Below are 12,681 nucleotides of genomic sequence, written 5' to 3'. Positions count from 1 at the left end.
TATACCCAAGTGTTTAATATTTAGTGTATAGTTTGTCTTCAGACTTGCCAGCTCTGCAGAGGTCTTTCTAGTTGCTTCCACCTCTGCTTCTCTCTGAGAGCAATTTAGTGTACATTGCCCTTGGACCTCTCTATGTCCCCAATCTAATAGTCAGTTCAACTTTGTCTTTTTGTGACATTGATATCTTCAAAAAAGATGGTTTTCTTGTAGAATTCCCCATACCCTAGAATGCTGTCTTTTCTTCTTATTGTTAGCTTTATACCAAGCATGTTGGCATCACACACTTCACGGATACTAACATGAGAATCCTGCGCATCATAGCAGGAACCCCAGCAGTTATGTGTATGGTTATGTGCACTCGAGTCCAGGTGCCCATGGAGGCCAGAGGCATTAGGTCTCTTTGAACCTGGAGTTAAAGGTGACTGAACCACCTCATTTGGTTGGTGCTGGGGACCAAAATCAGGTCCTTTGAAACAACAGAACATGTTCTCAGCTGTCAGACAATCTTTCCATCACCAGATTTGGTTTTTTTGAGATAGTCTCATGTAGCCTAAGCTGGCCTCAAACTCACTGTGTAGCAGAAGATGACCTGGAATGCCTCCTTGACAAGCCCTGACATGGACATGCACAACACTCCAGACTCAGGAGTTTTCACCTGAATTTCGGATCTTACAATGGGTACAGAAGCTCTGGGCAGTGGTATCTGTAACACTAGTTGTAACAACACACAAAGCCCAGAGTTCTGCTCTGGGGATCACAGAGGCTTCTTCCATGACTGAGATAAACAGATTAATGTGATGTAGGCAGGATACTTTTTTCCTATTGTTTTCCAGCAGCCAGTTTAGATTATTTGCCTACTGGTATTTTCATTTCTTGTTCCTTACAGAGGACCACAACCTGGTGAAAGTTGTGGAGCTGGTGGATGCTGTATATGGTCCTTATAAGCCCTACCAGCTGAAGTACGGTGACATGGAAGAAAGCAACCTTCTCATACAGATCAGCGCTGTGCCTCTGGTAATGTGTGATAACACCGCAGTGTGGCTACTAGCCATGTATCAAGCAATTTGTGTGCTAGGCTCTTGGCTATGCATAGTGGAGGGTTGGGGTGAGACCAAGTGTCTATAAAAGGGAAGAAGGCGGATGGGCTTGTAATGCCTCAGGTACTCACTTTATCCAAAGATAAAGTGAAACTACCAGTGTGCTTTCCCTTTTGTTTCAAATCAACAGTCAAAAGATAAAACAAAGCAAGACAAAACAAACCAGAGAGACTTAAATCATAAATCTCTGTCTCTTCCACTTAGTGACTTTGCCTTAGGTTGCTCAAGGACACCTGTGTCAGATAGTGCTTGTTCTCAGGTTGTTTGAGGTGTCCAGCATGAGGTGAGCCGCTATAAACAGTGTTTGAAGTCTGCCATCTCTAGGTGATCTACCTAGGAAGCCTGCTCTGCCTCAGTTCTGTTCCTGCGATGCTGGAGGCACTCCCCTCTGTTACACTCCTTTGGAGTGTCTAATCCAGGGAAGTTTATCCCAGACATAAGGCTATCAGAAGTACCAATTTATTAATCATAGAAAAAGAGAAAAGAAATGAAGAGCATGAGGATGTGTGTCTTAATTAGGGTTTCATTGCTGTGAAGAGACACCATGACCATGGCAACTCTTATAAAGGAAAACATTTAGTTGAGGCTGGCTTACAGTTTCAGAGGTTTAATTTATTATCATCATGGTGGGAAACATGGCAGTATGCAGGCAGTCATGGTTGTTGAGAACAAGCTAAGAGTTCTGCGTCTTGATCCAAAGGCAACTGTCTGCCATACTGGGTATCATTTGAGCATATGAAACCTCAAAGCCCACTCCCACAGTGACACACTTCCTCCAACAAGGCCACACCCACTCTAATAAGGCCACAACTAATAGTGTCACTCCCTATGGGCTAAACATTCACATACATGAGCCTATGGGGGGCCTATCTATTCAAACCTCCACAATGAGCTAAACTTTGGTTATATTTTATGCCAGAAGTCAATTTCTGTGCCTTGGTGTGTGTGTGTGTGTGTATCTGTGTGTCTGTGTGTCTGTCTGTCCATGCTCTTGAAGAGCCATCACAGTTGGAGTCTATTTGGTTTCTTAGGTGGTTTAGCCACAGATGAGTGACCTTGCTACTCTCCCTATGTTAATGCTGGTAAGACCCCTGTGTTAGTGGCATCTCTGCCAGCATTTGAGTCTGATGAAGCTTTTGCTTATCTGTATCTACTTCTCAGGAACACGGAGAAGTGATTGACTGTGTTCAGGAGCTGAGCCAATCTGTGCACAAGCTCTTTGGCTTGGCATCTGCAGCTGTTGACAGATGTGCCAAATTCACCAATGGTCTAGGGACCTGTGGACTGCTGACAGCCCTGAAATCCCTCTTTGCCAAGTAAGTCTATGGGAGCTGGGGGATAGATGGGGTGGGAGGGAGGCAGGGCCAGGCATATTGGAGGGTCTTGTCTGTTCCAATTGTGAGTGTGTCTGTGTTCCTCCTGTGATCACTTGGGAAACATCTGTACCTGAGCCTAAGAGGATATTCTTAAGGATGCTCAATGGAGCATCATTTGCATAGGTGGGGCACTGGAAGTTATCAACATGTCCATCCATTGGGCTGTGACTAAATACATAATTAAAAATGTCAGGTGAGCCAGTTATGGTGTCACACACCTTTAATCCCAGCACAGAAGCAGAGGCAGGAAGATATCTGTGAGTTTGAGACCAATCAGGGCTATGTGGAAAGAGACCCTGTCTTAAAAAACAAAAACACAAACACATACACATACACAGATAAATTAATTAAAATTTTAAGGTAAAATTAAAAAGTGATACAAATAGCCTTTAGGTAAAAGAAGATACTTACAAAAAACATCATCCATCTGTCTGAAATGCCCCAACAGTCAAGTTTATAGAGAAAACCAGAACAGGTTCCTGTTGCCGGAGAGAACCGAGGAGAGATGGAGGTGGCTGTTACAGAAGAGGGGTCATCTGAGGCAGAGTGTGATATATATACATGAGGACTTTGGTTAAATACTCAGTACCCCAAAAGTAAAACCAAAAACTCATTTCTGAAAGAAAGAAAAAGAGAAAAAAGAGAAAGTTTAGTCACACTTTTGTCAGAAGAATAAGAAAGAAGGATGGGGCTAGATCCTCTGACCAGTAGACCTGAGGCGCGAGGGTCCTTGGGGGCAGCATGCTCTAGTGTTTTCTAATGTCTTTGGACCAGACCTGCCCCCGACCCCCGTTCTGTCCCCTCGATTCCTTCCCTCTCTTCCCTACGACTTTCCCATCTACCATGTGAGTGCTTTTGTTTTTATACCAGAGTCTACTTAGTGCTGCCACTATACACATGTGTGTTGGGCCATTTGCTGGTGCATGGGTAGCCTCTTGGTGGGAGGGCTGCACCTCTGGAGAAACTGGCCCTCCTTTTGCAGTGGCCCTCAGTTTTCCACAGCTCCTCAGCTGGGTAAGAACTTCCTCCCTCCCCTCCTGCCTACACTTGGATTTTGGCAGTCTTGATCTTGTGCAGGTGTCATCCCTGCAGTCACAGTCAGTTCACATGTGCAGTGATCCAGCACACAATTTCTCTGCAGACGTCCACTACCTCTGGCTCTTATAGTTTGTCCATGTCCTCTTTCCCGATGGCCCCTGGGTCTTGGGTGGAGTGTGATATAGCTGTTTCATTCAGAGCTGAGCGCCTGACAGTCTCTTCCTCTTTATACATTGACTGACTGTGAGTCTCTGTGCTAATCTCTATCTACAGTAAAAACAAGTTATGTGGTGAGGACTGAGAAATGCACTAACCCATGTGTATAAAGATGATAGCTTAGAGGACAGTTTATTACTCTGTCCATTTAGTTGAGTGACAGTATTAGGTTTTTCTTAGAACCTGTGCCCTAGCCAACCACAGGTTTTGCCTTTGCTCACAGTACAAGGCAGTACATGAGTTCTGTCTTACGGATCAGGTCTAGAATCCACTTAGAAAGTGCTTAATTGTTCCCATAATATTCATGTAACCGTAACACTAGTGGGCATATCTTGCTCTGGACACCATATGCTATCAAATAAAAACAGACAGACAGACAGACAGACAGACAGACAGACAGACAAACCCAAACCAAACAGTGTTTGGTATGGGTTGTGTCTTTTTGAGTTGTTGGTCAGTGGAGTCCCATAAATTTTTCCAGACAATACAAATTATTACCATTGCTCTTGGTTACCCTTTAAAACTTGATAGTACGACTCTATTGCTGAGAACATCACATATTTGAATCACAGGACATGGAGAAACCAAGCTGGTTCCAACTGGGAAGCTTTGTCCCTACTGGAGGCTTTCACAATTCTGGATGATGCTGTGCACACTACCTGGGGGTGTGGGAAGAAAGATAGTCAACAGTCTTACCCAGATGTGAACTTGATGAGCTGCACATAAACTGTGGCCTTCTCCAAGGACCTCCCCGTGATAATCTGTTTCTTCAGGAAGTCGTCCTGCATTTCCAGACTCCTTTACTGAACTGAATGCTGTTTTGCTTAGGATATTAGGGAGCTCTTGTCATTCCAGAAATACCAGGCTCGCCCTTGTGAGCCCAGTGTTCTTGGCTGTGGCCATCAGCCCCGCCCTGGGCAGCTCTGTTGAGGCCGAGAGGGTTAGAGGTTTGTCCACATGAACCAGGTGTGCTTTTGGAAAGAGAAGCATTAATAGTGAGTGTAGCATTTACTAATTTATTTTTATTTTTTAGGTTTATTTGTTTTGTGTGTATGAATGTTTTGCCTGCATGTCTGTTTTTATTTATTTCTTTATTTTGGTTTTTTTGAGACAGGATTTTTCTGTGTAGCTTTGGTTGTCCTGGAACTCACTATGTAGACCAGGCTGGCCTTGATTGCATGTCTGCTTATCCATGGAGGTCAGAAAGCAGCTTTGGATTCTCAGGAACTGGAGTTACATGTGATTGTGAGCTACCATGTAGGTAGTGGGAACTGAACCCAGGTCCTCTGCAAGAGCAGCCTGTGCTTTTAATCACTGAGCCAAGTTTCCAGGTCTTCCCCCAACCCCCGCTCCTTTTTTTTAAATCTATTTTTTGTCCTGCTGCCACCAGGATTTTGTGGGTGGAAAGTTGGGGGTTTTTTTTGTTTTTTGTTTTTGTTTTTTTTTTTTTTAGATCTAAAGTCAATTATGCTTTTAGACATAGTTCTCCCCGATATAAAATGTAAAATATGCCTCCCTTCTATCCACTTTTAGTTCTTTCTACAAAAGTAGCATGCTAGAACACTTTGGTTTAGGTTTTCTGATTTTTGGCAAACAAGTAAGACTTTATCAACTTGTAAAACATTATCTGTCAGCTCTCTGCAGATGAGGCCTTGCACTTACAGGGTGCGCTCTCTCTTCAGCTCTTACCCCTCTGAGCACTGACCAGATTTACTTTTCATCTGTTGTTTTTGTGATTGCAAAATAATTCATATTTTGTATGAAAATTTACTGTATACAAAAGAATATGGGGCAATGAGGTCATTGTCTCTAGAATTTGGATATTACCAATATTACAGAGTTTATAATGGAGTTGAAGCTAATTTTGTCAAGGGTTCAAGTGGGTGAGCTCCTGCTGTCAGGGGAGAGGAGGGCTTGGGGCAGGAGGGTAGGGAGGATAGGGCAGCATGAATGGCCTGACTTGAGCTCTGGTTCTGCACACTAAGCTGGCCCATAAATGGCTGTAGAAAAATGGCTTCACAGCTGTGGCAGGCATGCTGTGCTGGAGCTGGATCATCCTGGGCCCAGCCTGCTTCTGGCACCTAGGAGGCTGGTCATGGTCCCCTCTGAGTTTCAGTGTCTTTGCTTTGAGTAAACTGATGGCTGTGCCTATGAAGGAAAAGATGATAGCTGACACCCCAACGTTGAGTAACTCTCTGGTGACAGACACACGAAGCTGTGTATTGTGAAGGTGAATTGAAGGGTGTAATATTATATATGTTTATAGTGATAAAAATTATACTTGTGTTTGGAATTCTGGACTGAAGGACAGTGAGATTTCCTGCCTGTTCAGCATCCCAGGAGCTCTGTCATGGAAGCTTCCTGTCAGTAGCCTGTCCTTGGCACACTTGTCATAGTGGCTGCTGCTGGCTGCTGACAGTTGTTTCATTTCTCACAACTGAATCAGTTATATCTCCTAACTTTTACGGCCAGTTTGCTCTTGAGGTCTCTGCTTTCTGTGGAATTGTGGTTTCCCAGCTTTCTCAGCTAAAGCCTGGGATGTCTTTGTAAAGGAGTGGATGTATAGTGTCTGGAGCTGTGGAGCTGTGGGGTGTCTGGAGCTATGGGGTATCTGGAGCTGTTGGATGTCTGCAGCTGTGGGGTATCTGCAGTTGTGGGGTATCTGGAGCTGTGGGGTGTCTGCAGCTGTGGGATGTCTGGAGCTGTTGGATGTCTGCAGCTGTGGGGTATCTGGAACTGTTGGATGTCTGCAGCTGTGGGGTGTCTGCAGTTGTGGGGTATCTGCAGCTGTGGGGTGTCTGCAGCTATGGGGTGTCTGCAGCTGTGGGGTGTGTCTGGGTCAGTTCTTCTACGTCAGAGTGAACGTGTGGCCTTTCTCTTTGCTGTACAGCTTCCTTTCCAGGCCCTAGGCATCACATTCTGTTCTGTTCTTTTAGAGCTGTTGGTCTAGGGAGGGAGTGAGTTTAGGCTTCTTGTGATGCACAGATGTTATAAGTACTCTTGACTTCCAGAGGACATAGCCCCTATCCGTCCTCTTCCTAATTTTCTTGAGGGCATAAGGAGGAAATATACTCCCTTAAAAACATGCCTCACCAGGAGCTCATCTGGAGACGTAGTAATGAGCTATAGAGTGCAGGCCCTGTTCTACAAAGCTGATAGTTAAACAGCAGTTCAGCTCTGTGCATGGAGCAAACAAACACTAAGTAAGCCATTTAGTGACAGTGCAGGAGTGGGTGAGAGGAACAGCATGTGTATGAGCACCCTCAGCGCAGCCTGTGAGTGTCTACCTTGAGTCTAACTCTGTGCTCCTCGGTGCGCTTTCCTGCCATGACTAGTCTAGATTGGAAGATTTGCTTACAAAGTACCCTGGATGTCAGTAACTGCGTCACAGTGGGGCTGTGTGCTCCGCAGTGTTTGTAGAACCTGTTTCTGAAGACTCTGAGGATGTCCATGAGGGGTCGTTTTGCAGCAGCATCTCATTGGCCAGTGGATTCCATTTGGTGGCCATCCCCTCCCTCCTCGTTCTGAGCATCCCCTGAAGCTGCCCTGTCCCTTATTACATGGCCTGGAGATTTCTCTGTAGTCAGAGGTTCCCGAGTGTTCTTACTTTATCACAGGATTCTTGGCTGACATGTGTGAGGCCCATGCTGTGTCCACAGCTGTGCTTAGAGTTGTCCTTTTCCTCCTCTTCCCTAGGTATGTGTCTCACTTCACCAATGCTCTTCAGTCCATTCGAAAGAAGTGCAAGCTGGATGACATTCCTCCCAACTCCCTGTTCCAGGAAGATTGGACCGCTTTTCAGAACTCTGTCAGGTAAGGTGGACCTTGCAGTGCAGTATGCGCCATTGCAGCAAGCAGTTTGATCATAAATTGGTTTGTAAAATATCTGTTTATGAAGTGTTTCTTTTATTTCTTTCAGTACCTATGTCTGTCTGTCTGTCTGTCTGTCTGTCTGTCTGTCTGTTTTGAGGTAGGGTCTCTTTGTGTAGCCCTGGCTGTCCTGGAACTTGCTGTGTAGACCAGGCTGGCCTTGATTACAGCAATTGGTCTGCCACTGCCTCTTGAGTGCTGGATCAAAAGTGGGTGTGATCCTGGCTCAGTGCCTTTTTTTAAGCTAGTGCCTAAGTTTAAGCAGCCAATAAACAACAACAACAAAAAAATCATCTTCCAACAAAAAAATTACCAAAGATTTTCTATAGCTTATAAAATATTTTTATTAAAATTTTAAAGATTCATTTATTTATTTATTTTTGTATATATTTGCATATGTGTCTGTGCACTATGTGCATGCAGTATTGGGGGAGTCCAGAAGAGGGCATCAGACCCACTGGAAGCAGCGTAAGGTGGTTGTTAGACCTCACATGGATGCTGGGAACTGAAATTTTATCCTCTTCCAGAGCAGCAAAGGCTCTTAATCACTGAACCATCTCTCCAGCCACTGTGAAATATTTAAAATAATTCTTTACAAATTTCTTTTCTTCTTTAATTACAAAGTCTTTTACATTTGGTATGAGATCCCCTTTCCTCAACCTGTGGTTTCTTTTCCAAAGCTAAATTACACAGCTGTATTTTGGAGAGCACAGCTGAGCTAGTCTATCCTGGTTTGGGTCTAAGAGCCATAGTCTCATCATATAAGAACGTCTTTGGAAAGGGTCCTGCAGGAGTCGCGTGGCAGGCATTGAGCTGACCCTCTCATGACCAACGGCTACACTCTGAGGAGCTCATGTGATTTTGGGGCCACTGGCAGACATCCCATTGCCTGAGGAGTGTGATCAGTAGGGTCTTGGGAAGGTTTGGCCCTGGCATGTTCAGCTGAAAAGTCTCTGACCCATGACACTACTTACCATCAGAGCATTTAAGGTAATTTCAGATTAGTCGCCACCATGTAAAGCAAATTTGGCACAATTCAGATCTTTGAATTGCCTGTAAAATTCAAAGCTGTGGCACAAACCAGTCTGCACTGTCACAGAGATAATGGTGCTGGCAGCTGAAGTCCCTGACTGGCTCATCTAGAGAAACTTCCCCTTACAAAACTGCTTTTTATGATGCATCTGCATTCCAGAGGCAAGCTGTTCTTCAGCTGATGCCCTTCATCCACTTACACGTCTTGCCTGATCTCTGGCCCCAGTGCCTGGGTGTGTCACATGGCAGCATCATGGTACAAGCATGGTAAATGGTCGTATGGCAGAGCTCAGGCAGCCACTGAAGGTAGTCAGGGTGAATCCAGGATCACCCAGGGTCATCTTGGGTTGCCATCTCGTGGCCTCTGTCCTGGGCATTATGTTTATGGACTGTGATGCTAACTGCATCTCCTCTCCCATGGTGCCTTGGTATCCTGGGAAATCCTCTGCACATGGCTGTTGTAGAGCACCTGAGGCGAGTGGAATGTTTTACTTTCTCATAAACCTTTCTCATGATGGAATGTCCAGATACCCTGGTGATGACAGGCACTTTCAGAGAGAGAGTTAAAAGTTAACTAGGCTTGAGATGTTTTGAATCTTTGGATTTGTCCCAGCATAATGGGTTTGCTGTTGAAGGACCAGTAACTAAAGTCTGAGAGCTGGCATAATATTACCTCAGAATGCAAAGGTTATGAAACACAGATGTACCGGTCACTCAGGCTTATCTCGGAGACAAATGGGCTGGTCCTCATCCACCTTTCATGTGTGACAGGAAGACAGTTTTTTTATGCAAATAGTAGCTGTCTGGTAGCTATTGAGTAATGCATTTCTATTTCAGATTTTAAACATTGGGTGCCAATTTTCTTAGTCAAAACCCAGTATTTTGGAACTGTAAAACTGCTTGAGAGAACGCTGGGCAGAATTGTGTTTCATGGCAGAATTGTGTTTCATAGTCACATGGAGGACATCAGCAGGAGGAACCTGCACTCACCTCTGACATTCATTACATTTTATGAAACATTTCGGGGAGGCAGTGTCAGAACCCAGTGCTATCAGAAGGAGCAAATAGTTAGAATTTTTATGAATGGGACTGTGTTTGTTCTGTAAATGCTAGCATACCAGGTAGTGCTTGAGCTTAAAGTGCTCTGTGTTCTGTTTAGGATCATAGCCACCTGTGGAGAGCTCTTGCGCCAGTGTGGGGACTTTGAGCAGCAGCTGGCAAACAGGTAGGAGGGGGTGTCCTTGTTCTCCCTGCCCATCATTCCCTGGGGTGCTTGGCTGAGAGGTATTTGGTCCAGTGTCTGGGCAGACTCTGAAAGCCACAGTGCTCAAGGACTGTCTGTACCTAGATACAAGGTGTCATTACTGTCATCATTAAACATTTATTGAACACCTAAAAGGGCAAGGCTTCTCCTACTTGGCAGTAGTCATATAAATCTGGTTAGATATGGAGGCGTCAGTCTGATGAGGAAATAGTACACATTGTTTCCCAATTATATGTGGGTTAGGCTTCTACTTATGGTCAGTTATTGGGCTCAAAATAAATTTCCCCATAGAAAGCATGTTACAAGTGATGACTAAGACTTTAGACAAGCCCAGAGGATAGAAATTAACCCCGGCAGCCTTGCAGTCCAGGTCCTGGGGCAAAATTCTGAGCTGCCAAGGGTTGGGAATCAAAGGAGAATTTTGGGGTCTACTCTAAGAAACACCCATTCTCCAGTCCTGTCTCTCCTCTAACACTGCCAGTGCTTTTTATGTGATCCAGGGTTGCATCATTCAGACATTTTCCTACCACGCTTCCCGGTTTCCTTGTTCATTCATCCTGTAGGAATTAAGAAGCCTGGTGTGTGGCCAGGTTAAGTGTGTGTGTGTGTGTGTGTGTGTGTGTGTGTGTTAAATAGGTTCTTACTATGTTGTAGGCTCAGGCTAGCTTTGAACTCACAGAGATCTATCTACTTGCCTTTACCTCCTAAGTGCTGGGGTTGGGATTAAAATCATACACTACCATGCCCACCTGAGAGGGGTATTAATTTTAACTTTGTTGTCCTCTAAGTCATTAGAGTGTGAGTGTTGTTCCCACACTTTCCTCTGTCAGCATGTCCTTACACTGGCATTGCTGTAGGTATATTTGTTAGACATCTCTCCTCTTCAGGACATAGTAATTTTCCGTAATCCCTTGCCTTCCAAAGGCTCTGGTTAGGAAGGTGAATGAGGAGTGCATGGCTATGGGAAGAGCTTGTAGCTGCAGTTTGCAGCCTAGAGAGAAGCTAAAAGGCTGGCTCTGCTTCATCGAGAGACCATACAACCTCTGAAAGAGGTGATGTCATACTGGAAGTACTGAGCCTGGGGATAGTCACCATCTGTGTTCCCATCTGGGCCGTAGCTTGGTGTGTGGCAGCCACCCTGTAAAGCTTATCTTATCTCCCCATCTGTCTCGCCTTAGAACCCAGACTCTAGCAGAGCCACTCCCCAGGGGCAGGCACACGTAAGGCAGAGCAACCACTCTGGATAAGACTGACATCGGCTTCCACTCTTAAGATCTTTTTGCAAAAGAGTTATGGGCCGTGTAAATCAGAGCTGGGTGTCACCTTTTGTCCTTGGTGACTTGGAGGCTTCTCCTAACCTTCCTCATGTTCTCTACGTTCCTTTAAAACACTGGCATAAAAGTCCCTGATGTACAATGGTTCTATTTGTGATACTGTAGCTACATGCTAGTACATTAAAGAGAAAATATATTTTAAATTTTGTTCTCTTTTAGACTAGCTTGTTCGGGCTATGATCCTTTCCCACAATGCAGGGCGGTGGCAGCTAGCCCACAACTCCCCACTAGCTCCCTCTAGCTAAGCTAGGAGCCCAGGTTAAGGACTTTAGGATGTTTTCCACTTAGGAGGGTTTATTGGATCTCAGCCCCATTATAAGTCTAGGTGTGCCTCCCTTTTTAAGGTTCCTGTAGAACCCAAATGGACAGTTGGGTTTCAGGAATTCATTGTAAATGTACAGGCTCCCATGGCTGAGGAGAGAAATTGTTTGTCTTGAAGGGAAACGAATTGAGGAGCTAGGTGAGATTATACCGTTTCCTCCTTGGTGCACACCCACTGCATGCTTTAGGTACAGTGGTATGTGCTAGCCCTTCCCATTAATCTTGGAGCTTGAGAGTCAGGACTGTTTACTCTTCACTAGCCCCAGATGAGCCACGGAGGCCGCTACAGTGCTGGGAAATCAAGTGTTCAGCTCAGAGGCTAGGGACATGACTGGGATGAGGTCGCCTTTGCCTAGTGATGTCTGTATGGAGATGAGGCTAAGACCTGGTGCCATCAGTTCTCTGGCATTAGAATTGTGTTTACCCAAACATGGACACTTTAAACTACAATCTGTGCTGCAGAAAGCGTGTCTAGCATGCCTCGTTTTCTTTAACATGGATGGCAAGCTGACAGGGGGAGGCTGGGTTCCTCATGTGAAGCCGTGGATCCTTCGCAAACAGCTGTTAAACCCTGTCATGTGCCAGGCACTGTGCTGGGTGCTGGGGTTGGGTGATGAAGCCACTTTGTTCTGTCCTCACATCTGCAGGAGTCTTGAGAAAACCTGTGGTAGGTGCATGGCAGAGGCAAGAGGCTGTTAGCAGCAAAGGGCCAAGTGCCCTGGGGGGGAGGGGAGCCTGGCGATCTTCAGGGGACACACTCAGGACAGAGTGAAGTGAGAGTGAGCCTGTGAGCACACACACACACACACACACACACACACACACACACACACACACACACGTGGTGCGCAGAGGGTGAGCAGAGACAATGTGAGGCTGTGAGGGATCGACCCTGACTACCAGGCTTCTGTGTGTTTTAGTATTATCCTGGAGAGTTGAGGACGATACTGGAAAAGAAAAATCAGATTTGCCTTTTGGGAAGATTGCTCTGTTAGTTAAGTGGATGAGGTGGTGTGAGGAAGGGTAGGGGAAGAAAAGACAGAATGCTTCTTCAATCCAGACCTCACAGTGAAGTCTAAGGGAGGTGGTCAGGGGTGGGCCACAGCTTCCTAGACAGACAAAAGAGCCAACCA

General features: G+C 45.4%; 1 protein-coding gene across 2 annotated transcripts in view; it reads left to right on the top strand.

Moving 5' to 3' along the window:
* Positions 1-12,681, top strand: part of Cog7 (component of oligomeric golgi complex 7) — a 58,374-nt gene that overhangs the window by 28,307 nt on the left and 17,386 nt on the right. For both annotated transcript variants that reach the window (XM_034522575.2, XM_034522565.2), the window contains exons 8-11: positions 887-1,014; positions 2,259-2,413; positions 7,424-7,540; positions 9,789-9,854. In XM_034522575.2, the coding sequence (XP_034378466.1) occupies positions 887-1,014; positions 2,259-2,413; positions 7,424-7,540; positions 9,789-9,854 (466 nt within the window). The remainder of the gene's footprint in view (positions 1-886; positions 1,015-2,258; positions 2,414-7,423; positions 7,541-9,788; positions 9,855-12,681) is intronic.

Source organism: Arvicanthis niloticus, chromosome 1, assembly GCF_011762505.2.
Source record: "Arvicanthis niloticus isolate mArvNil1 chromosome 1, mArvNil1.pat.X, whole genome shotgun sequence".
Taxonomy (NCBI): domain Eukaryota; kingdom Metazoa; phylum Chordata; class Mammalia; order Rodentia; family Muridae; genus Arvicanthis; species Arvicanthis niloticus.
Note: the sequence above shows the minus strand (reverse complement) of the source record. Positions and strands in the feature narration are given on the sequence as shown.